Genomic DNA, 22,111 nt, shown 5'->3' on the forward strand with positions numbered 1-22,111 from the left:
GGAATCAAAACTCAGCACCTATGCTTAATGTTGATTAGTACATTTTATTAGAAAAACCTCTAGTCTCAAGATCTACCAAGGGCTATGTTCTGCTAAAAAAAAAAAAAAAAGAAAAGAAAACCTTGTGTAAAAATATGAAAAACCCTGTTATCAGTCGTAACACAAGGAAGAACCAAGTAATCCTGAGAGCCTGTAATTTGGAGTTACTGAATTTATCCAGGAGGTTAGTTTGGATCAATTTGGATTGATCCTCCCCGAAAACATTGCTTAAGTCCGACTGAGGGAGAAATGCAGAGAGCTACATTATCAATAATTCACATGAAAACAACACAAGACTTCTAGTTATAAAAAGTAAAATCTCAGTCCTCCTAGTATGTCAATTCATAAATATTAAGAGCCTGCTATGCTCTAGGCATCTTTCAAGGAGCTCCATGAGGGTAAAAGAACCATAGTAATGCATCTAAATATAGTAGCAGTTCTATGGCTGTTTGAGTGGAACCACCCCTACTAAAGTATTGTGTGTGATAAATGTAATTTTTATTTTTTTTAATTACAATTTTTTAAATTTTATTTATTCATGAGAGAGAGAGAGGCAGGCTCCATGCAGGGAGCCGATGTGGGACTCTATCCCAGGACTCCAGGATCACCCCCTGGGCCAAAGGCAGGCGGTCAGTGGTTGAGCCACCCAGGGATCTCAGTTAAATGTAATTTTTAAAAAGGCCTAGTGATAAGCCAATAGCAGAAAACAAAACAAAAAAGACTGAGGGGAGAACTAATGGATAAACTTCTGATATTTGAAGGGCTCCTCAAAAGTTCCTATCTTGCTGTATAGGAGATAAACAGGCAGTTCTAGAATAATAGCTAAGTACTTAATAATAGGGGGATCCCTGGGTGGCTCAGCGATTGAGCACCTGCCTTCGGTCCAGGGCGTGATCCTGGAGTCCCAGGATCGAGTCCCACATCGGGCTCCCTGCATGGAGCCTGCTTCTCCCTCTGCCTATGTCTCTGTGTGTCTCTCATGAAAAAATAAATAAAATCTTTAAAAAAAAAATAGTACTTAATAGCCAAGGCACTGTGCTAGGCACTTTACACACACCATCTCATTGACACAATGGGTACTATTATCACACCAGGTTTGTAGAGGAGAGCAGGTTTAATGAGAGTCAGCTGCCCAGGGTTCTGCAACTAGTAAGGGATGGAGCCAGGAACTGATTCAAGCAGTCTGACTCCAGACTTGGCATCAGATAGTTCTAATGATAGAACTACTTTGCAGTAACTTTTGAGGAATAATAGAGGAAATGTCCTCAAATCCTGTTGTCCCTTCCGTCTTGGAGGGAGGGCAAGGCCTAGATTACCACGTGCAACCCTCTGCCTCCCCTAGGACGTAAATGAAGTTTACATATAAAGGCTGATTGCAAATCCAGGAAGTCGTAGTAGTCTCCTCACTTGGACACTTCCTCTAACAAATGGCCACGCTTTCTCCGTTACTGATTTACTGCTTATCGCCACCAGGTGGCACCTGGGCAGCACAGTTGTCTCAGGACAAGGACCCACCCTGTTTACTTGTTCTGGTGCTGCATTGCAGCTGCTGCTCCTGTGGCTCCTGAGCCCTAGCTGGGAAGAGACCTTCCTGAGGATGAGCTATTGGCTTCCAGAGACCGACTTTAGTAGAAGGGTCTGATGCTCTAGATGGGCTGAGAAAGGGGAGAAGGTTGGAAAGGAACCACCGTTGGTGGAGCTCTCCACTCTCTAGCCTAAGTCACTCCTACTCTAGTGCTTGGCAGATTTTCAGTTTACAGAGAGGGTTCCCTCTAAGGAGTCTCATCCATTTTCCTACTATAGTTCTGCTTCATCATTTGGTGAGCAAGTCCCCCTTACCTCTTCCAACCTCCATGAGCTCCTTCCTACCCAATTATCTGAGAACATGGAAGGTGTAAACAGGAGATAGCTGTTCGCTGTGCATTTCTGCATGCTGAATGAAGCATTCTAGATCCTCTTAGCCCCAGGGAAGTAGAGAAGAGGAAGTGGGAAAATTTAAGATTAAGGGGGTAAGGCTGAGCAGGAATAGGTTTAAACAGTGGTGATGAAAACACAGTCTGATGAAATCTGTGCCCTGCAGAGCCAGATAATATTTATCAGCTGCAGATCTAGGCTCTCCCCACCAAACTACCCCATTCCCCTGCTGCACCAAAGAGTAACACAACAAAGCCCCACACACGCTGCATTAAAAGATAAACCCTTTTATGACCAACTCTTCCCTCCTGGGCTTCCAGTCAGTTTAGTTTCTAAGGTCCTGGACAACACTCCTAAGTGCAGGTAACCAGTAACCGTAGTCCTCAATGTGCCCTGCACTTCTCCCCTCCTTTTTTTTTTTTTTACTTCTCTCCTCCTAAACCTACACAGTACAACATGGAATTGCATTAGATCTACATCTGACTGTATTCTGAACTTGCCTTCCAACTCCAGAAAGTAAGAAACGAAATTGTCTCATTACTCTTGATTTCTTATTTTAGCGTCCTAGCAGTTCTTCAGGGTCAGGAAATTCTTGGAAGATGTCATCAGATCCGCTGCAGCTGATGCATCTCCCCTCCCCCCACCTTTTGGGAGCCAATTTAGTTTGTCCTCTATGATAGAGATAACTAAGTCCTGGAGGTTTCTAAAAAAATAAAGCCTCGCTTCCTATTCATGCCGTTCCTCTCTCTCTTCCCTGAAGGCTGGATAATTTCAACTCTGTAATACATTCTCGTATTCGGCAGTTTTTGCAGCGTTGCGCGGCACCAAGTAGAGGGCGGGACAGGATAGACGGAGTCGGTCACCGCACATTTTCCCTCCACCGGGGTGTTTTCTAAGGACAGCCAAGGAAACCCTGAAGGATGAGTGACGTACTTAGAGAACGAAGCCTAGGGACGGCGACAAGCGGACACGGAGGAGTCCCAGACAAATCCTGCCCAGCCGTCCGAACCGGGTGGAAGCACCTCCCGGTCGCTCACAGCGCCCCAACTCCGCAGCCTCGGGTCCCTCCGGAGCCGCAGGACGCGCCCGACGTCGCAGCGCAGGCACGCCCACCCCACGTGGGGGAGCGCCCGCCCCGCCCCGCCCCTCCACAGGGTGGGCCACGCCCCTCCGCCTCCCGGCCAATCAGAGGCCGCCCCCCAGCCTCCTTCCTCCCTTCGCACCGCCCGGGACCGCCCACCTCGGCTCCGCGGCGGGGCGGCGGAGGTCCTGCCTCTCCCGCGCCCCGCGGACTCGCGGCGGAAGAGGGGGGCCCGGGCTTCGGCCTCCTGACTCCGCCTCGGCCCGCGTGCGGCGCGGGCCACCCCGAGTCGGCAGGTCGTGGGGGCGTGGCCTACGGTCCCCTCCCCCGGCGCGGGGGTGCGCTTGCAGGGGGCCGCGGGCCGCCAGACCGAGCGACCTCTAGCCAGTGTCGGGGTGGGGCGGGTGCAGCATGGAGCGCTCTCCCGGCGCCAGCCTCGTGGAGCGAGCCTCTGCTCCCTCGGACCCCCCGGCCCGGCCCCCCGGCGCTCACACGCAGCGGGACCGGACTTCTGGGAACCAGCCTGCGGGCCCAGGCGCGGCGGCGGAGGCGCTGGCGCTGCTGACTTCGTTCGGGCGGCGGCTCCTGGTGCTGGTGCCGGTGTACCTGGCGGGGGCGGTGGGACTCAGCGTGGGTTTCGTGCTCTTCGGCCTCGCGCTCTACCTGGGCTGGCGCCGCGTCCGCGATGGGAAAGAACGGAGCCTCCGAGCGGCGCGGCAGCTGCTGGACGACGAGGAGCGGCTCACGGCGCAGACGCTTTACCTGAGCCACCGAGAGCTACCTGCTTGGGTGAGCGAGCGCCCCGCTGCCGGGGTCTCCCTCCAGGCCCGAGGTCCGCTCCCCACCCTGGCAGCACGGGAGCACCCCCCGCCCCGCCGGCCGCCTTCTCCGGGGACCGAGCAGACCCCCCTTGCCGCGCGCCCGGATCCCGGTCTGTCCACCGCATCCGTGCTTCTTCCTCGGCGCCAGGACAGGCGGTGGGAACCCCTGGGGAGCCGGGCTCGGCCGGGGCGCCCCCCCCAGCCAAGCCGCCCGAGCGCTCCCCGCTGCTCCCGGACGGCGCGTGGGGCTCCGAGGGCTCCCTCCTCTCTCCCGTCCTCCTGCAGACTTTTTTCTGTATTATCATCGTTTGCGGTTTAAGGCCCTGAGGTTCCTCCTCTTCCCGCTCTTCCCCCGGGGTACCCGCCGGGACCCAGCCGCGGGAGCACTGCCGGGGGAGCCGCGGCCCCCGCCCCGCCCCTGGCCCTGGCCCTGGCCTTGCAGCCTCTGGCGGTTGGGCCACAGCGCGGGGGGGCGGGGGGAGGGCAGGGGAGGGCGCAGCTGCGGCGGGGGAGGGCTCCCGCTGCGGGGGGAGGGAGGGGAGGGCGCCCGCGGCCCACGCTCGGCCGCCCGGCCGGCCCCACCCTCTTCCCGACTGCGCACCCCCAGCGCCGCCCGTCTCCCGGCCCGCCGGCCGCCGCCCTCCCGGCAGGGGTGCGGGTCTGCGGCCCGAGAGCGGAATCCGAGCCCACAGCGGGCGGGCGGGGCCTCGCCGCGCGGGCCGAGGCGGGAGGGGGGGCGCGATCGTCCCAGGGCACTGCAGCCCCGCGGCCCCCACGCCTCGCCGCGGGAAGCAGCCTTGTCCCTGAAGCACCGCTCCTCCTCCCCAGTGTGGAGCACAGGTGTCCTTTCCCATAAAAGGAGTCACACTGATCCAAAGAAAAAAAGACGACGACGACCCGGCTGAGGCCCGGTAGCTCGTCTCCCTCCCTAACTCAAGGAGCCGCTTTCCTCTGACTTCTGGGCTTAGAAGAGGCCCCAGTAGGTAGCGAGGCGGGAAGGGGGCAAAACGGAACCGAGATCTCGCCACCCCAGGATTTCCTCCTTAAACTCTGATTGGTCAGGCCCTCCCTGTCCAGCAAGAATGTGCCCGCCCGCCCTCCCCCTGTGCGCCCCGGAGCTGTCCCCGGCCCACATCCCCACATCCCCGGCTGTCCACAGAACGACTCTGTGGGGCCCACACCGTGTGGGTACCCCCATCACACCTCGGCACCCCGAAACCCTGGAGGAGGGACTGCTCAGGGCATCCCAGCCCTTCCCCTCCAGCCCCTGAGCGTGCCAAGGTCCTGTCACACCTTGTTTCCTTTCCTCTGTGGGCGCCTCCAGCATCTCAGTAGGAAACCACGGGTGGCGGGTGCTCATCCCTCTCTCCCTTCCTCACCTCTAGGTCAGCTTTCCAGACGTGGAAAAGGCCGAGTGGCTAAATAAGGTGAGGGTTGGTTCTTTTATGTTTCATAAGCAGGGAATGGGGTTCATATCTCCAGCCAGACGCTGCGCACCCCAGGGGTAGCCCCTGTGCTCTCTGTGGGGAGGATTCTAAGGAGCTTGTCTTTAGGGAGAAGATCAGGCTCTCCTGTGACAGGTTCCCTCTCCTTCCAGATTGTGGCCCAGGTCTGGCCCTTCCTGGGCCAGTACATGGAGAAGCTTCTGGCTGAAACTGTGGCCCCCGCTGTTCGAGGCTCTAACCCCCACCTGCAAACATTCACATTTACACGAGTGGAACTGGGTGAGAAGGTGTGTGTGGTAGGAAGGAAAGTAGCGGGAGGGAGGAGGCGGGACGGGGGGGCTGGCCAGCCGGAAAGGGGCTCAGCTACTCCTCCCTTTCCCTCTTCTCTCTCTTGAGAAGTCCTGTCTCCGCAGCCGCTGCGCATCGTAGGAGTCAAGGTTCATGCTGGCCAGAGCAAAGAGCAGATCCTGTTGGATTTGAGCATCAGGTAATCCCACTCACTGTCGCAGCTCCCCCTTCGCCATCCTGGTCACTCTGCCTGCCTCACCCCCTCCCCGCCTCAGCCTAGTACCAACCCTCTCTGTTCTCTTCCCGTCAACCCCCAGCTACGTAGGTGACGTGCAGATTGATGTGGAAGTGAAGAAATATTTCTGCAAAGCAGGAGTCAAAGGCATGCAGGTGGGCAAATGTCAGGGGCCCCCATAATAGGGAGCCTTGTTTTGCCCTAAATTTCGTCGGATATGGGGAAGTGGGAAATTGGAAAAACCAAGGCTGGGGCAGTTCGGGATGGAAAGAAGGCCTTTTGTGGAGAAAGGCTTTGCTCTTCTCTTCCCAGCTACATGGTGTCTTGCGGGTGATTCTCGAGCCACTCATCGGAGACCTTCCCATCGTGGGGGCTGTGTCGATGTTCTTCATCCGACGCCCGGTAGGGGAAGACACTGAGGGGCATGGGGAAGGGGAAAATAGAGGACTGGGAGGAACAGGGTGGCCAGCTCTGGGGCTTGGGGGAGGAGAGGCTGAGGGATCTGGCAACTGTTGGATGGGTGTGACCATGCCACCGTGTGCCCTGTCCTGATTCCCCTTGCCTCTTCCTTCCAGACCCTAGATATCAACTGGACAGGGATGACCAACCTGCTGGATATCCCAGGACTCAGGTGTCAAGGATTTATGGAGCCCCTAAGTATTCCAGCCCTTGGTTGTGGGTTTTTGGGATACAAAACAGTAAGAGATGTAGCCAGCACCCTCTGGGAGTCTTGATCATCCTAGCTGGAGAGATGACAAACCCCCCTGTGATTTTCGTCCTGTCGGGGAGCACACATTTGGGTGGGGAGCAAAGAGGGTTGCAGGCTGCTCCGCTCCATAGGGGTAGAAGCAAAAGGCGAGCTGGGGTGGCAGCAAAGGTTCAGAGCAGTAGGTGGGGAGTGAGGGTAGGAGAGCAGCCAAAAAAGCTCTTCAAGAAAGGATGTTCCTCTAGCTTTATGGCTCTGTTGGTTGTGGGCAACAGAGCTGGGGGTGGGGGGCTTCTGGACGTTGGGGACACACACCTTCCTTTCTGTTCCCCCATCAGCTCCCTCTCTGACACCATGATCATGGATTCCATCGCTGCCTTCCTTGTGTTGCCCAACCGGTTACTGGTGCCACTAGTGCCTGACCTTCGTGATGCAGCCCAGCTGCGTTCCCCTCTTCCCAGGGTACGGCCTCTCCCCCATCAGATAGATCCTTCTCTCGGGGACCTTGTGCCCGCTCCTTCGGTTCTCATGATCGGATTGCTTTGCACAGGGCATTGTTCGGATTCACTTGCTGGCTGCCCGAGGTCTGGGCTCCAAAGACAAATACGTGAAGGGCCTGATTGAGGGCAAGTCAGACCCCTATGCACTCGTGCGAGTGGGCACCCAGGCATTCTGCAGTCGAGTTATCGATGAGGACCTCAATCCCCAGTGGGGGGAGACTTACGAGGTGGGAGACCTGAGGAGTGGGGCCGTGTCAAATAGGGAGGCCCTGGGAGGCTGTGTGGGAAGGTGCTGAGGGACCCTCACAATGTAGCCCCTGAGCCCCTTCTCCCGTGTGTCCTTCAGGTGATGGTACACGAGGTCCCAGGCCAGGAGATTGAGGTGGAGGTGTTTGACAAGGATCCAGACAAAGATGACTTTCTGGGCAGGTGAGCCTCGGCCTGTTAGGATTCTAAAGCCTCGGTGCTACCAGGGTCACAGAGGTAATCCTAATCCTTTTGCAGGCCTGGGAATTGTATATTACTTTCCTTCCCAACCTCCCCACCCTCGCCGCCATCACGCACACGCGTGTACACACGCACGCAAATATCTGCTGAACAGAAGAAGGGAGTCTGAGAATTGCCTTTTATTTCTAGGCGGGGGAGTGGAGGGCCAATGACACGCTACTAATGACAACACTCTCCTTTTCCTCTGCTCACTGCCACTCCTCCCCGCCCCCTCCAGGATGAAGCTGGATGTAGGGAAGGTACTACAGGCTGGAGTCCTGGATGAGGTAAGTTGACAGAAGAGGAAGGGGGGGGTAGTCTCACCCATTGGGCTGACAGTCATCGCTACGTTGGGGGAAGAGGTTGTGCGAATGTCTGATCCCTCACCCTTCACTTTCTGCTCTCCCTCCAGTGGTTTCCTCTACAAGGTGGGCTAGGCCAAGTCCACCTCAGGCTAGAATGGCTGTCGCTTTTGCCACATGCAGAAAAACTGGAGCAGGTAAGGGACATGGGAAGGTGGGAAGGTAACAGGGGGGAAAGAGGTGGCTGCGAGTGTAGGACTAGGGGCGAGGGTGTGACAACCGCCCCCCACCCCCGCCCGCCCTCCAGGTTCTGCAGTGGAATCGCGGCATGTCCTCCCGACCAGAGCCCCCATCAGCTGCCATCCTAGTTGTCTATCTGGACCGGGCCCAAGATCTTCCCGTGAGTGTGGCTCCTGAGGGCGGCTGAACAGGAAGCTCTGGACGCAGCATCCCCACGTCCTCTCTTGTCCCTCCCCACGTGGCTTCAGAAGCAGCAGCATGGAATGCCAGGGGTCCCAGGAGGGGATCAGAGCCACCTCAGGGAAAAGATCCTGATGAGAGCCCACCTTCCTTCACTGGGACAAAACCAAAAACACCCAAGATGGTGACTTCTCAATTCTGCCCCCACAGCTGAAGAAGGGGAACAGGGAGCCCAACCCCGTGGTACAGCTGTCAATTCAGGATATGACCCAGGAGAGCAAGGTGAGGGCCGGGGTGTCATGGTGGGAGGTGTGTGCGCGCACGTGCATGCACATCTGGCTGGGGAGGACTGTTCTTGGGATGAAGTTTCCCCTTTAGGCGGCCTGTGAAAGCAAAGTCTTTCTGAAGAAACAGGAATGGTGCCGCAGCGCATACCCTTCTCCCCTCCTGCACAGGCGGTCTACTGCACCAACTCCCCGGTGTGGGAGGAGGCTTTCCGGTTCTTCCTACAAGACCCTCGAAGCCAGGAGCTCGATGTGCAGGTGAGATAAAAACTCACTGAGCCCCTCCTGGGTGTTCCGTTTGCCTTCCCAGGTCGTACCATGTCCCTCTTTGATCATATTCCAGTCCATCTACCTAGACTCTCCCCATCTTCCCCAGTCATCTCTCTAGAATCGTATTTCCTTGTAAAATTTATTTTTTTATTTTAGAGGCTGTGTATATGTGTGTGTGTGTGTGTGTGTGTGTGTGTGTGTGTGAATGAGAGGAGGGGCAGAGGGAGAGAGAATCTCAGGCAGACTCCCTGCTGAGTGCAGAGCTCGACTCTAGGGCTTTACCTCAAGACCCTGAGATCACGCCCCGAGCCAAAACCGAGTTGGTGGCTCAACGGACTGAGCCACCAAGGTGTCCCTAGAATCATTCTTTATAGCGGCGCCTGGCTGGTTCAGTCAGAAGAGCATGTGACTCTTGATCTTGGGATGTGAGTTCGAGCCCTATGTTCGGAGCGGAGATTATGTAATCAACTTTTTTCTTAAGATTTCATTTATTTGAGGGCACCGGGTGGCTCAATCGGTTGGACCTCTCTGCCTTTGGCTTAGCTCATGATCTTCAAGTCCTGGGATCGAGCCCTGCATTGGGCTTCCTGCTCAGTGGGGAATCTGCTTCTCTCTCTCCTCTCTGCCCCTCCCCGCTGCTCATTCTCTCTCAACTAAATAAGATTAAAAAAAAAAAAAAAAAAGGTTTCAACATTTAAAACTGAGCATCCTTGGGGCACCTGCCTAACTCAGTCCATAAGCACGAGACCCTTGATCTTGTGTAGTGAGTTCAAGCCCACCTTGGGTATAGAGATTGCTTAAAAATAAAATCTTAAAATTAATTAATTAAAAACAAAATGAAACTGAGTGCCCTCTCTTCTTTCCACTGAAACAAAAAAGAAAATTTTAAAGTAGGAACAAGGGACGCCTGGGTTGCTCAGCAGTTTAGCGCCTGCCTTTGGCCTAGGGCATGATCCTGGGGTCCTGGGATCAAGTCCCGCGTCAGGCTCCCTGCGTGGAGCCTGCTTCTCCCTCTGCCTGTGTCTCTGCCTCTCTGTGTGTGTGTGTCTCTCGTGAATGAATAAATAAAATCTTTAAAAATAATAATAATAATTTTAAAAATAAAATATAAATAAATAAATAAATAAATGTAGGAACAAATTCTAATAGAGAATGTCGATCCCAAATAAGATCCTACAGGGATCCCTGGGTGGCGCAGCGGTTTGGCGCCTGCCTTTGGCCCAGGGCGTGATTCTGGAGACCCGGGATCGAGTCCCGCGTCGGGCTCCTGTGCATGGAGCCTGCTTCTCCCTCTGCCTGTGTCTCTGCCTCTCTCTCTCTCTCTGTGTGACTATCATAAATAAATTAAAAAAAAAAAAAAAAAAAAAAAAGATCCTACAGGTTCTGCTGATTCTCCCATCAAGTGGCAGGGCTCAAGTTGTGATCAGGAGAGAATTTTATTTTAGAAGTGTCATCTTAAACTGCAAGGATGTCTTTTTTTTTTTTTTTTTAAGATTTTATTTATTCATTCATGAGAGACACAGAGAGAGAGAGAGAGACATGGGACTCGATCCCGGGACCCCGGGATCACGCCCTGGGCCAAAGGCAGGCACCAAGCTGCTAAGCCACCCAGGGATCCCCAAGGATGTCTTTTAATCATCACAATTAGGGCAGCCCCGGTGGTGCAGCTGTTTAGCGCCGCCTGCAGCCAGGGGTGTGATCCTGGAGACCCGGGATCGAGTCCCACGTCAGGCTTCCTATATGGAGCCTGCTTCTCCCTCTGCCTGTATGTATGTATGTATGTATGTATGTATGTATGTATGTATGAATGAATGAATGAATGAATGAATAAATAAATAAATAAATAAATAAATCTTTAAAAAAAAAGTAAATAAACATCACAATTAAACATGCCAGAGGAGAAGCCCTGCAGACACCTAGAAGCTTAAAGGTCACAGAAAAAGCATGGAATAGTATCCGCCTTCATGAAGCTTACTGGCTAGTTTCATAGACTGGACACATGTATAAAGCCATCTAAAGATGATGAACTAACTAATGGGAATAAAATGTCCATAGGGTAGTGCTAAGGCTCGCCAAAGAAAAATACGGAGGCCAGGGGATCCCTGGGTGGCTTAGTGGTTTGGTGCCTGACTTTGGCTCAGGGTGTGATCCTGGAGACCTGGGATCGAGTCCCGTATTGGGCTCCCTGCGTGGAGCCTGCTTCTCCCTCTGCCTGTGTCTCTGCCTCTCTCTCTCTCTCTCTCTCTCTCTGTCTCTCATGAATAAATAAAATCTTTAAAAAAAAAAAAAAAAGTACGGAGGCCGAAAAAAAAAAAAGCTGCAGAGGCTTGAGTAACTAGAGATTTTGTGAAGGATGGGCTTTAAAAGATAAATAAGATTTAAGTAGAGGGGAATTTTATTTTATTTTTTATTTTTTTTAAAGATTTATTTATTTATGATAGAGAGGCAGAGACACAGGCAGAGGGAGAAGCAGGCTCCATGCAGGGAGCCCAATGCGGGACTCGATTTTGGGACTCCAGGATCGCACCCTGGGCCAAAGGCAGGTGCCAAACCGCTGAGCCACCCAGGGATCCCCAGAGAGGGGAATTTTTAAAAATAATAAAAATTTAGGGCAGCCCGGATGGCCCAGCGGTTTAGCGCCACCTTCAGCCCAGGTCCTTATCCTGGGACCTGGGATTGAGTCCCATGTCGGGCTCTCTGCATGGAGCCTGCTTCTCCCTTTGCCTATGTCTCTGCGCCTCCCCTCCCCCGGCCCCGTCTCATGAATAAATAAAATCTTAAAAAAATAATAATATAAAAAGAATTTAAAAATTAAAAAAATAGTCTGAGGGGAGGAGAATGAGAACTTAATGGGAACAGGATAAGCAAAGGCAGAAAGGACCACGGAATAGGCATAAGAAAACCTGGCTGGAGTGGAGCAAAAGTTGTGTGGTTGGTGGAGCAAAAGTGAAACTGGAGCCATGTTACGATTTCCCCAGTATTTCTCCTTTTCCCTACTTTTTTTTTTTTAAGATTTTGAGAGAGAGAATGAGGAGGGGGAGGGACAGAGAGCAAAGCAGACTCCCTACCAAGTAGGGAGCCCAATGGCTGGGATCCGAGGATTCCACCTGAAGGCAGATGCTTAACTGAGCCACCTGGGCGCCCCTCCTTTTTCCTTTGCTCTTCCCTACATCCCCTCTTCCTGGGCTCTAGGTGAAGGATGACTCCAGGGCCCTGACTTTAGGGGCACTGACTGTGCCTCTGGCTCGCCTGCTGACTGCCCCTGAACTCACCTTGGACCAGTGGTTCCAGCTCAGCAGCTCTGGCCCCAACTCCAGGCTCTACATGAAATTGGTTATGAGGGTATGGAGACGGAGCACGCACTGAGGGTTGGAGGGGCCTCGTGGATTCCTTGCTATTAAGACTAAAGAGGAGGAAATCCTCTAAGATCCAATGAGCTAGTATATGTGGAAGCACCCAGCAGCCACACAAAAAATGTTTGTTGCCCAAACCGGGGAAGAAGTGGTGTATGAGTAGGATGAGTGTTGGGGGAACCCTCTAGAGATTAGCCCAGCCAAGGCAGGGACCTGTTTTCCCCATCAGAGCCTCTGCGCCGCCTCCAACCCCCACGGCCCTTGCTTGCGGGTGTCTAGCTGCACTTCTCTGATTGCACAATTACACCACCCTTCCCAGATCTTGTACTTGGATTCATCAGGAGTGCACTTTCCCACTGTGCCTGGAAGTCCTGGTGCTTGGGACCCAGACAGTGAGAACCCCCAGACAGGCAGCAGCGTGGATGCCCCGCCTCGGCCTTATCGCACTACTCCTGATAGTCACTTTGGGACTGAGGTGAGTCTATCTGGAAAGCACTGGCGAGGGTCTAAGTGTTGCAAAGCCTGTTCCAGGGCTGGTTTTGGCAGGTTTCTCTCTGACTGCCATCTGGTGCCCCTATCTGTCCCTTTTGCAGAATGTGCTTCGGATCCATGTATTAGAGGCCCAGGACCTGATTGCCAAAGACCGTTTCTTGGGGGGATTGGTGAAAGGCAAGTCAGACCCCTATGTCAAACTAAAGCTGGCAGGACAAAGCTTCCGGAGCCGTGTTGTTCGGGAAGATCTCAATCCCCGCTGGAACGAGGTGTTTGAGGTCAGAATTGAATGGCTAGGACTCCTCGGAGTCCTCCTCCTTCTTTCCTCTAGCTCTGAGAATGGTCCAAAAGCCCTCTGGGGTTCAGGTGATTGAGGGGGGACATTCCCAGTTATTTGAAGAAGAAAAAGAAAAAATCTGCCTCTGCTATTTTATCCTGCTAGGTAATTGTCACATCAATTCCAGGCCAAGAGCTAGACCTTGAGGTTTTTGACAAGGACCTGGACAAGGATGACTTTCTGGGCAGGTGAGAGGACAGAAGTCCAGAGGGGAAGGCCGGTTGGGCGTCGGGAGGCCACAGAAGTCTGGCTCTGGGGAGGCAGAGACTCAGCTCCGACCGCGGGCCTCAGGTTTTGGTTTTTCTCCTCTCCAGGTGTAAAGTGGGTCTCACCGCGGTCCTGAACACCGGCTTCCTTGACGAGGTGAGCAAGGACTTAGAACCCGCGGCTCGTCCTCCTAGCCCCTCTGTCCCCACACCCCCAAGTCTAAGCCTGCCCACACCCACGCCCACAGTGGCTGACCCTGGAAGATGTGCCATCTGGCCGCCTGCACCTGCGTCTGGAGCGTCTGACCCCCCAGGCCTCTGCTGCTGAGCTAGAGGAGGTAGGTGGGGGGCTCCAGAGGGATCACGGAGGACCCTTGCCCACTCGAGGGCATGTGCGCCCCGCGTGTCCTCCAGCCCCCCAAGGCCGCGTGTCCTCCCGCAGGTGCTGCAGGTGAACAGTCTGATCCAGACGCAGAAGAGCACCGAGCTGGCCGCGGCCCTGCTGACTGTGTATGTGGAGCGTGCGGAGGACCTGCCGGTGAGCCCCGCCGCCCCCTCCTGGCCTCCCCAGCCGCCTCAGGCTCTGATGCTGCGATGCTGCGGGTGTATTTGGAATAGTGAATTCCGGGTTCCCCTTCCCAGGGCCGTGGTGGTGCTGGGGCGGGAAGAAGTGGCCTTTCACGGCCACGAGGGTGGCGGTGGCAGTGACACTGGGCCCTGCCTGCTGGCGGGGGAGCAGGGAGCTGCCGACCCAGGTCTAAATTCCAGAGCCTATTTTTTTTTTTTAAAGATTTTATTTATTTATTCATGAGAGTCAGAGAGAGAGAGAGAGAGAGAGGGGCAGAGACACAGGCAGAGGGACAAGCAGGCTCCATGCAGGGAGCCCAACATGGGACTGAATCCCAGGTCTCCAGGATCACGCCCTGAGCCAAAGGCAGGTGCCAAACCGCTGAGCCACCCAGGGATCCCCTAGAGCCTATTTAATAAGCGACACAACATTCTGTCTCTAGCTCCGGAAGGGAACCAAGCCTCCCAGCCCTTACGCCACTCTCACCGTGGGGGACGCTTCCCATAAGACAAAGGTACTCGGGAATGCCCCAGGGCTGCCTGGGAGGGGTTGGAGGCAACGGAGAGCATTCCAAGGCCTGACCACCACCCCTGCCCTCCCCCAGACTCTTTCTCACACTTCGGCCCCCGTCTGGGAGGAGAGTGCCTCCTTTCTCGTCAAGAGACCACATGCTGAGAGCCTGGAGTTGCAGGTACTGGAAGTTCCTCCCGTGACCATTTTGCCACCGTGGGCCAGGCCCTGAACCAGGCACAGGGTCAGAGAGAGCAGAGCCAGTTTTTATCTTTATGGAGCTCACACTCTCTTTTGGGAGAAAAAGAACCAGGGAAAGCTTCCAGACTGGCGACTGCTTGAGGTAAAGGGCACTGTGGTGGAGGCTGCGACGAGGAGGCTGCGAGTGCCAGCCGTAGACAACCCTGAGCTTAAGGGTAAGCAGGCGCTGACCAGGAAGAGGAGGAAGGCTCAAGGCTGGGAAGAGAATGAGGAGAAAGAAGCAAAGTACAGGCCACGGGGGCAGACAGGCGTGAGGTCACCAGGGCTCTTGACTACTACGCGAAGAATGTGGATTTATCCTGAAGGCGGAGGGAAACATTCGGAGGAGTGAGGGGTGACATACCCAGATCTGCACTCTACAAAAGTCATGCTGACGGCAGGACGAAGAACAGACTGAAGGGAGAAGGTGCTGGAAGGGAGGTCAGCCAACAGGCTACTTAGTGGGGTTATTTGGACATGGGAGGAGGAGAACAGCAGAACAGCCTAGACGCGAACTCCGGGGCTTGTAGCATTGTGGGGGGGGCTGGACAGAGAAAGGTGCCGTTGCCAACACGGGGGATGCCCAAAGCAGGAGTTTTTACGTTTGAGGCTTCGGAGACCATCCAAGGGGAAACGGCCTTCTAGGAGGTGGGTCTGTGGCCCGCTATCTTCCTCTCCCGTTAGCCAGCCCTGAGCAAGCATCACATAGCAGCTGTAGTGGTGGGTGTGAAGGGCCATTCCTAGGGCCTGCACCGTGGCAAGGCCACGGGGGACACGTGAGCCCCGAAGCACTGAAAGCGCAGATGGAGGGAGAAGAGCCCTCAAGGGGCCTGAGGTGTCACCAGGGCAGTGGGGCGTCCACCAGGAAAGAAGGGGGTACAGAAGCCAGCGGGGAGTGTTTGAAAAGATAGGAAGTGGCCAGATGTTACCAAGAAACAAAATGAGATCTCTGAGCACCACGGACTCTTCGAGGTCACGATTATTGATGCTGCAGCCGGGAAGCAGCTGGATTTCAGTGGATTCAAGTGTGAACAAACTGGACGGCTGGGAGCGGGGGAGGGGGTGGGGTGCCGGACGTCATCTGGGGCGCGCTTCCTCTGCAACCGGGGGGAGTCCAGTGCTTTCCAAAGTTGGTAAAACGATAGAGAATGACACGAACGAACGAACGGAAACCAGGAGAAGTTAAGCTGAAGTAACTGTCGGCAGCACGCGCTCGGGCGGGGGCGGGGGCGGGCGGGGGCGGCGGGTACTGAGCGGCGCCTCCGCGAGTCTTGCCTGGACGCGGGCCTGGACGCGGCGCGGGCTCCGCGGGCTTCACGCTCAGCAGCCCCGCCTCGCGCGGGTGGAGGCCGCCTCTCCGGCCTCCCGCCTGCCCCGCCTGCCCCGGCCTCCCCCGGCCTCCACCCCTGTCCCGGCCCGCCTGCCCCGCCTCCCCCGGCCTCCCCCGCCTGCCCCGGCCTCCCCCCCGGCCTGCCCCGGCCTCCCCCGCCTGCCCCGGCCCGCCTGCCCCGCCTCCCCCGGCCTCCCCCGCCTGCCCCGGCCTCCACCCCTGTCCCGGCCCGCCTGCCCCCGCCTGCCCCGGCCTTCCCCGGCCTCCCCCGGCCTCCTCCCCCAGCGCAGGCACTCCGGGCCCGGGTCGGCTTTGCCCGAGCTCCGGTGGGGGCGCCGCGGGTGGGGGGGGGGAGGAGGACGGCGCCGCAGCGGGCTGCGGACCGGGCGCTCACGCAGGCTGCCCCCCCCCCCCCCCCCGCAGGTCCGGGGCGAGGGCGGCGGCGCGCTGGGCTCCCTGTCCCTGCCCCTCCCGGAGCTCCTGGCGGCCGAGCAGCTGTGCCTGGACCAGTGGTTCGCGCTGAACAACGGGCAGGGGCAGGTGCTGCTGAGAGCGCAGCTGCGGGTGAGCGCCCGGGGTGGGTGCCCAGGGCTGGGCGCCCGGGGGTGAGCATCCAGGGGGTGAGTGCCCAGGGGTGGGTGCCCGTGGGGTGGGCACTCGGGGGTGAGAGGCCAGGGAGCAGGGCCACGCTTGGGCCGAGGTCGCTGAGGCCCACTGTGCCTGCTCACGGCCCCCTGCCCCCAGGTCCTGGTGGCCCAGCACTCAGAACGGGGGGCTCCCAGCCTCAGCCCTAGCTCCTCATCCCTGAACGAGGAGCCCGAGCTCTGGGGGGGGCTCACACACGGCCCCTCCTCGGCGCCGCAGCTGCGGCAGCGCCTGCCACACGCGGACAGGTGAGGGGCTGGGCGGGGGCTGAGGGGCGGGCTGCGGGCCCCTGGGCGAGAGGCTCCCAGCACCCCTGTGTCCCCAGGCCCCAGGACGCCCCGGCCGGGCCCCCGGGCCAGGTGGGCCAGGTGCAGCTGACCGTGTGGTACCACGCTGAGGAGCGGCGGCTGGTCAGCATCGTCCACGGCTGCCGGTGAGCCCCCCCATTCACCCCCACCTCCCCACCTCCTTCTTGCCCCCCCTTCCTCCCGTCCCAGCTGCCTCCTTCCCCCCACCCTCCCTGTTGCAGGGCCCTTCGACAAAATGGACGGGACGCCCCCGACCCCTACGTGTCCCTGTTGCTGCTGCCAGACAAGAACCGGGCCACCAAGAGGAAGACCTCCCAAAAGAAGAAGACCCTAAGTCCTGAATTCAACGAACGGTCAGCGGTTGGGCATTGAGGTGGGAGAGAAGGCAGCCGGGGAGGAACCCCTGGCCCTAACACCCGGTGCCCCCCAGATTCGAGTGGGAACTGCCCCTGGATGAGGCGCAGCGGCGAAAGCTGGATGTGTCTGTGAAGTCTAACGCCTCCTTCATGTCACGAGAGCGCGAGCTGCTGGGAAAGGTAAGGGGATGAGGATGAGCAAGGCAAAGGTAGTCCGTCAGGGGCCTGCGGAGGGGGCACGGCAGGGGAGAGCTCCCCACGTGACCCGCTCCCTTCTGACTGGTTCGTAGCAGGAGCATGTGATGTTGGGAGACTGGAGATGCTGACATAACAGCTTGCCCCCTGTCCTCCCGTGCAGGTGCAGCTGGACCTTGCCGAGATAGACCTTTCCCAGGGAACGGCCCAATGGTGAGTGCGGCAGGCTGGGGGTGGGCCTGGATATTTAGGCAAGAGAGATCCCGATCCTGGGGAAGGGAGAAAGGAATGCATTCTGAGGTGCGAGCCCTTGGTTCTCTGAAGTCCAAGAGCCCTCGGGTCATGTTTCACTTACAAGGGGACACAAGTCCCCTTTCTACCCGAGCTCTTCTCTGCTTGTTCCCACAGGTATGACCTCATGGATGACAAGGACAAGGGCAGCTCCTAGGATCACAGATTAGCAGCCCGACTGCTGTCTCCTTGCCTTGCCCCTCGCTGCATCACCACCTCAACATGATGACCCTAATGCTGGGCCCGAGGGCAGAGCCCGTGCCCTCGGCCCTCCGCCCCCTCCCCCCCCAGGCCCTTGCCAGGGCCTTGCCTGACCAAAGAGAAGGACCACACGTTACCCTTTATTGCATGGCCTTTACCCTCCGGGCTCCCGGGGCGGACACGCGAGCGGGCTTGTTTCCGCTCTGCCTGCACGCTCCTCTCCCTCCGCCCCAACTCCTCAGGGCCTTCTGTACTTGTGCCTGGCCACTGGCAGCACTAGCAGTGGCATTAGCTTATGCCAAATACTGCTTTTGGAAAGACCTTTTCTCTTTAGTCGGATGTCACCTCTTCCCCTACTATGAGCAGTCAGGGAGGGCAAACAGCCGGCTGGGAAGGCAGGCAGGCCAATGGCCACTCAGGCCGAGAGCCTCCTGGACTGCTGCATGTAGGAAATGGATAGGAACCAGGCCCTGTGTCCAGTCCCCACGTCTCAAGTCTGTCCTAAGATTACACCTGCTGTGATGACTAGGGCCAGCCTCTGATTGACTCTGGGGACTAGAACACAGTAGCCGCAACTTGAAGACTTACAGATAGAATTTCTATCAGCCTTGGGGCCTCTGGCTGGTGCTGTGCAGAGGGCCTTGGACGATGGGCCAGCAGGGCCAATTTTTTGTTCAGGTGCCTACGCTGTTAACTCACAGACTAGAGCGGGATCTCTTGGTTTTGCACCAGCTCTGCCAAGCCACTGTACCTTATATTAAACGTTGTACTCAAACCAGCTGTGGCTCTTTTCCTTAAGGACGGGGAACCCAGCCTACTGTGACCTTTTGCAGAGGACAAATTACACAGAGGAAATCTTAAAGACACCACCAAAAAACTGTTAAACTAAAAAATCAGGAAGGTTGTAGCACACAGAATGAACATACACCGATAGCTATTAGATAAACCAATCTCATTTACTGTTGCTTCAAAGAGAATACCTAGAAATAAATTTAACCAAGGAGGTAAAAGACCCATACACAGAGAACTACATGACATTGGGGAAAGGAACTGAAGATGCAGATAAAAGACATTCCATGCTCAGGGACTGAAGTACTGTGCAAATATCCATACTGTCCAAAAGTCCAAGAGCTCTCCTCTCTGGGCTCGGACCTAGTTTGTGGTGACGGCTAGACGCCCCAAGAAGGTGGGAACTGTGGGTAAATACGGGCTCCTGCGTGGAGCCTGTAGCCGTGGAGCCTGGGCCTGTGGCACCACTTGTGCAGTCACGGTAAAGTCCGCCATCAGGAGACTGAAGGACCAGCAGAAGCTTCACCATTTGAAGCCTTGCTAGCCTATAGTAAACGGGTTAATCTAGGTGACAGAAAAAAAATCCAATGGCATCTTTCACAGAAATGGACAATCCTAAAATTTGTATGGAACCACAGAAGTCCCCAACCCTAGAGGCATCACATCACACTCCTTGATTTCAAAGTATATTCTTTTTTTTTTTTTTTTTAAAGATTTTGTTTTATTTACTCATGAGAGACACAGAGTGAGAGACAGAGGCAGAGACACAGGCAGAGGGAGAAGCAGGCTCCATGCAGGGAGCCCGACGTGGGACTCGATCCAGGGTCCCCAGGATCACGCCGTGGGCTGCAGGCAGCACCAACTGCTGCGCCACCGGGGCTGCCCCTCAAAGTATATTCTAATCAAAACAGTGTGGTATCGGCATGGAAACCTCTAGATCAACAGAGCAGAGCCCGGAAACAAACCTGCGCGGTACACGTTTCCCCCCATATTTGGAAGCAGTGTTCCTGTGAAACCTTGCGTAAGCCAAAATGATTGATACAAAGTGAAAAATTGATTCCCCTTAGCTTACATGGAGGAGTTTTTGAGAATTCCCAGACCCCCAAAATAATCTCTGAGGCTTCTCTGATGCTTTGGGACACCTCTTGCAAACAGACGCAGAAAATCAATTGAAGGCAGCCCGGGTGGCTCAGCGGTTTAGCGCTGCCTGTGGCCCAGGGCGTGATCCTGGAGTCCTGGGATCGAGTCCCACGTCGGGCTCCCTGCATGGAGCCTGCTTCTCCCTCTGCCTCTGTCTCTGCCTCTGTCTCCCCTCTCTGTTTCTCATGAATAAATAAAATATTTTTAAAAATAAATAAAAAATCAAATTGAAATACTGCCTGGACACTCCTAGTTCAAAGCTAGGGCACTTTGATGCGACATGTAATCCCCAGGGAAACTTGGTGGGCGGCTCTCCCAGTGTGGGGTGCTCACGGCCTCTGAGGGCTCACTGCAAAACAAAAGCTGAATGTCGTTTTTTGCTTTTCACCCTATTTCATAAAAGCAAAAATCCCCTTTAGATTTCTTTTCATGAGTGAAGATAGGTCCTAACGGAGGTCTTTCTTAAAAGCAAAATGGCCTAACAGGAACTTTCATAAAGCAGGGGATATCTGTATCTGGCAAATCTGTATCTTGACAAACGAGCCAAGTATTCTATACGATGGGGAAAGGACAGTTTCTCTAATAAATGGTACTGGAAAACTAGACAACCACATGCAAAAGAATGAGACTGGACCATTGCTTTACACCATTCACAAACAGTAACTCAAAATGGGTTAAACACTTGGATATAAGACCTGAAACCTGAAAATTAGAAAAGATGTGATAAGCAATTTGATGTAGGTCTTGGCAATGATGTTTTCTAATGTGACACCCAAAAGCAAAGGCAACAAAAGCAAAAATATTCATCTACATCAAACTAAAAAGCTCCTGCATTAGCACAGGAAACCAACAAAACAAAAAGGCAAACTACTGAGCGGCAGAAAATGTTTGCAAATCATGTATCTGATAAGAGTTTAATATTTGAAACCTATAAAGAACTCACACAATAGCAGAAATATATTAATTAATTAGTTTATATCTCCAAATTAAAAAGGGCAGATCTGAATAGACTTTTCCCCAAAGACGACATACAGATGGCTAACAAGTACCGGAAAAGATGCTCACCATCATGAATCATCAGGGAAATGCAAATTAAAGCCACAATCAGATATCACTCGAAGCCTTTTAGAATGGCTATCATCACAAAGACAAGAAATGACATGTGTTGCTGGGAAAAGGAACCCTTGTACACTGCTGGTGGGTTATAGACTGATGCAAGCACTACGGAAAACAGCATGGATGGTCCTCAAAAAATTAAAAGCAGGACTGCCATGTGATCCAACAATTCCACTTCTGGTTTATAGCTAAAGGAAATCACTGTCTCAAAAAGATACCTGCACCCCCATATCCACTGCAGCATTATTTACAATAGTCAAGACATGGAAACAACCTAGGTGACCCCTGAAAAATGAACAGATAAAGAAATGTGAGGGTTTGCATGTGTGCCTGCACACACACACACACACACACACACACACACAGGAATATTCAACCATAAAAAGAAGGAAATCTTACCATGTGCAACAACATGAAGGAACCTTGAGGGCATTATGCTAAGTGAAACAAGTCAAAGACAAATACTGTAGGATCGCACTTATATGTGGAAACTAATAATGACTAAAAACTCATAGATACAGAGAACACTGTCAGTGACTCCAGAGGTGGGCGTTGGGGAGATGGGAAAAATGGGTAAAGGGGGTCAAAAGATACAAACTTCCAGCCAAATGGGACACCTGAGAAGCTCAGGGATTGAGAGTGTCTGCCTTGGGCTCAAGGCGTGACCCCAGGGTCCTGGGATTGAGCCCCACATCAGGCTCCCGAGAGGAGCCTGCTTCTCTGTCTGCCTGTGTCTTGGTCTCTCTCTGTGTCTCATGAATAAATAAAATCTTAAAAAAAAAACATCCAGCTATAAAATAAGTTCCGGATGCAATGTACAGCATGATGACTATTGTGAATAATACTTTACTGTATATTTGAAAGTTGCTAAGACAACAGATCTTAAAGTTCTCATCACCAGGAAAAATTTTTTTTGGTAACTATGTAAGATGATGGATGTTAAGTGTAAACTAGACGTACTGTTTGTCATTTTGATTTTTAAAAATATTATTTATTTATTCATGAGAGACACAGAGAGAGAGAGGCCGAGACACAGGCAGAGGGAGAAGCAGGTTCCATGCAGGGAACCCGACGTGGGACTCAATTCCAGGTCTCCAGGATCAGGCCCTGAGCCGAAGGCGGCGCTAAACCACTGAGCCACCCAGGCTGCCCCTGTTTGTCGTTTTGAGATGTATACAATATTATGTTGTATACCTGCAACCGATATTCTATGTCAATGTTACTTTTTTAATAAAAAAAGGAA

At 54.5% G+C, this 22,111-nt stretch overlaps 1 protein-coding gene across 2 annotated transcripts; it reads left to right on the forward strand.

The window, feature by feature from the left end:
* The first annotated feature begins 3,271 nt into the window (after positions 1-3,271).
* On the forward strand, positions 3,272-18,601 carry ESYT1 (extended synaptotagmin 1). 2 transcript variants are annotated; one of them, XM_077913341.1, is made up of 31 exons: positions 3,293-3,823; positions 5,241-5,282; positions 5,453-5,587; positions 5,714-5,787; positions 5,906-5,978; positions 6,136-6,225; positions 6,399-6,454; positions 6,868-6,991; positions 7,080-7,256; positions 7,376-7,458; positions 7,754-7,802; positions 7,928-8,014; positions 8,125-8,217; positions 8,448-8,519; positions 8,693-8,779; positions 11,984-12,133; positions 12,464-12,619; positions 12,738-12,914; positions 13,079-13,161; positions 13,288-13,336; positions 13,428-13,517; positions 13,622-13,717; positions 14,190-14,261; positions 14,352-14,438; positions 16,251-16,391; positions 16,572-16,720; positions 16,798-16,905; positions 17,002-17,133; positions 17,211-17,316; positions 17,495-17,544; positions 17,740-18,601. In XM_077913341.1, exons 1-31 carry the CDS (start codon positions 3,446-3,448, stop codon positions 17,777-17,779), a joined length of 3,306 nt encoding a protein of 1,101 aa, XP_077769467.1. In that variant the 5' UTR covers positions 3,293-3,445; the 3' UTR covers positions 17,780-18,601. The 2 variants fall into 2 exon arrangements, with proteins under 2 accessions (XP_077769468.1, XP_077769467.1); XM_077913342.1 differs by lacking the exons at positions 16,572-16,720; positions 17,211-17,316; positions 17,495-17,544; positions 17,740-18,601 and having other exon boundaries at positions 3,272-3,823.
* The last annotated feature ends 3,510 nt before the right edge of the window (positions 18,602-22,111 follow it).

This window comes from Canis aureus, chromosome 11 (assembly GCF_053574225.1).
Source record: "Canis aureus isolate CA01 chromosome 11, VMU_Caureus_v.1.0, whole genome shotgun sequence".
Taxonomy (NCBI): domain Eukaryota; kingdom Metazoa; phylum Chordata; class Mammalia; order Carnivora; family Canidae; genus Canis; species Canis aureus.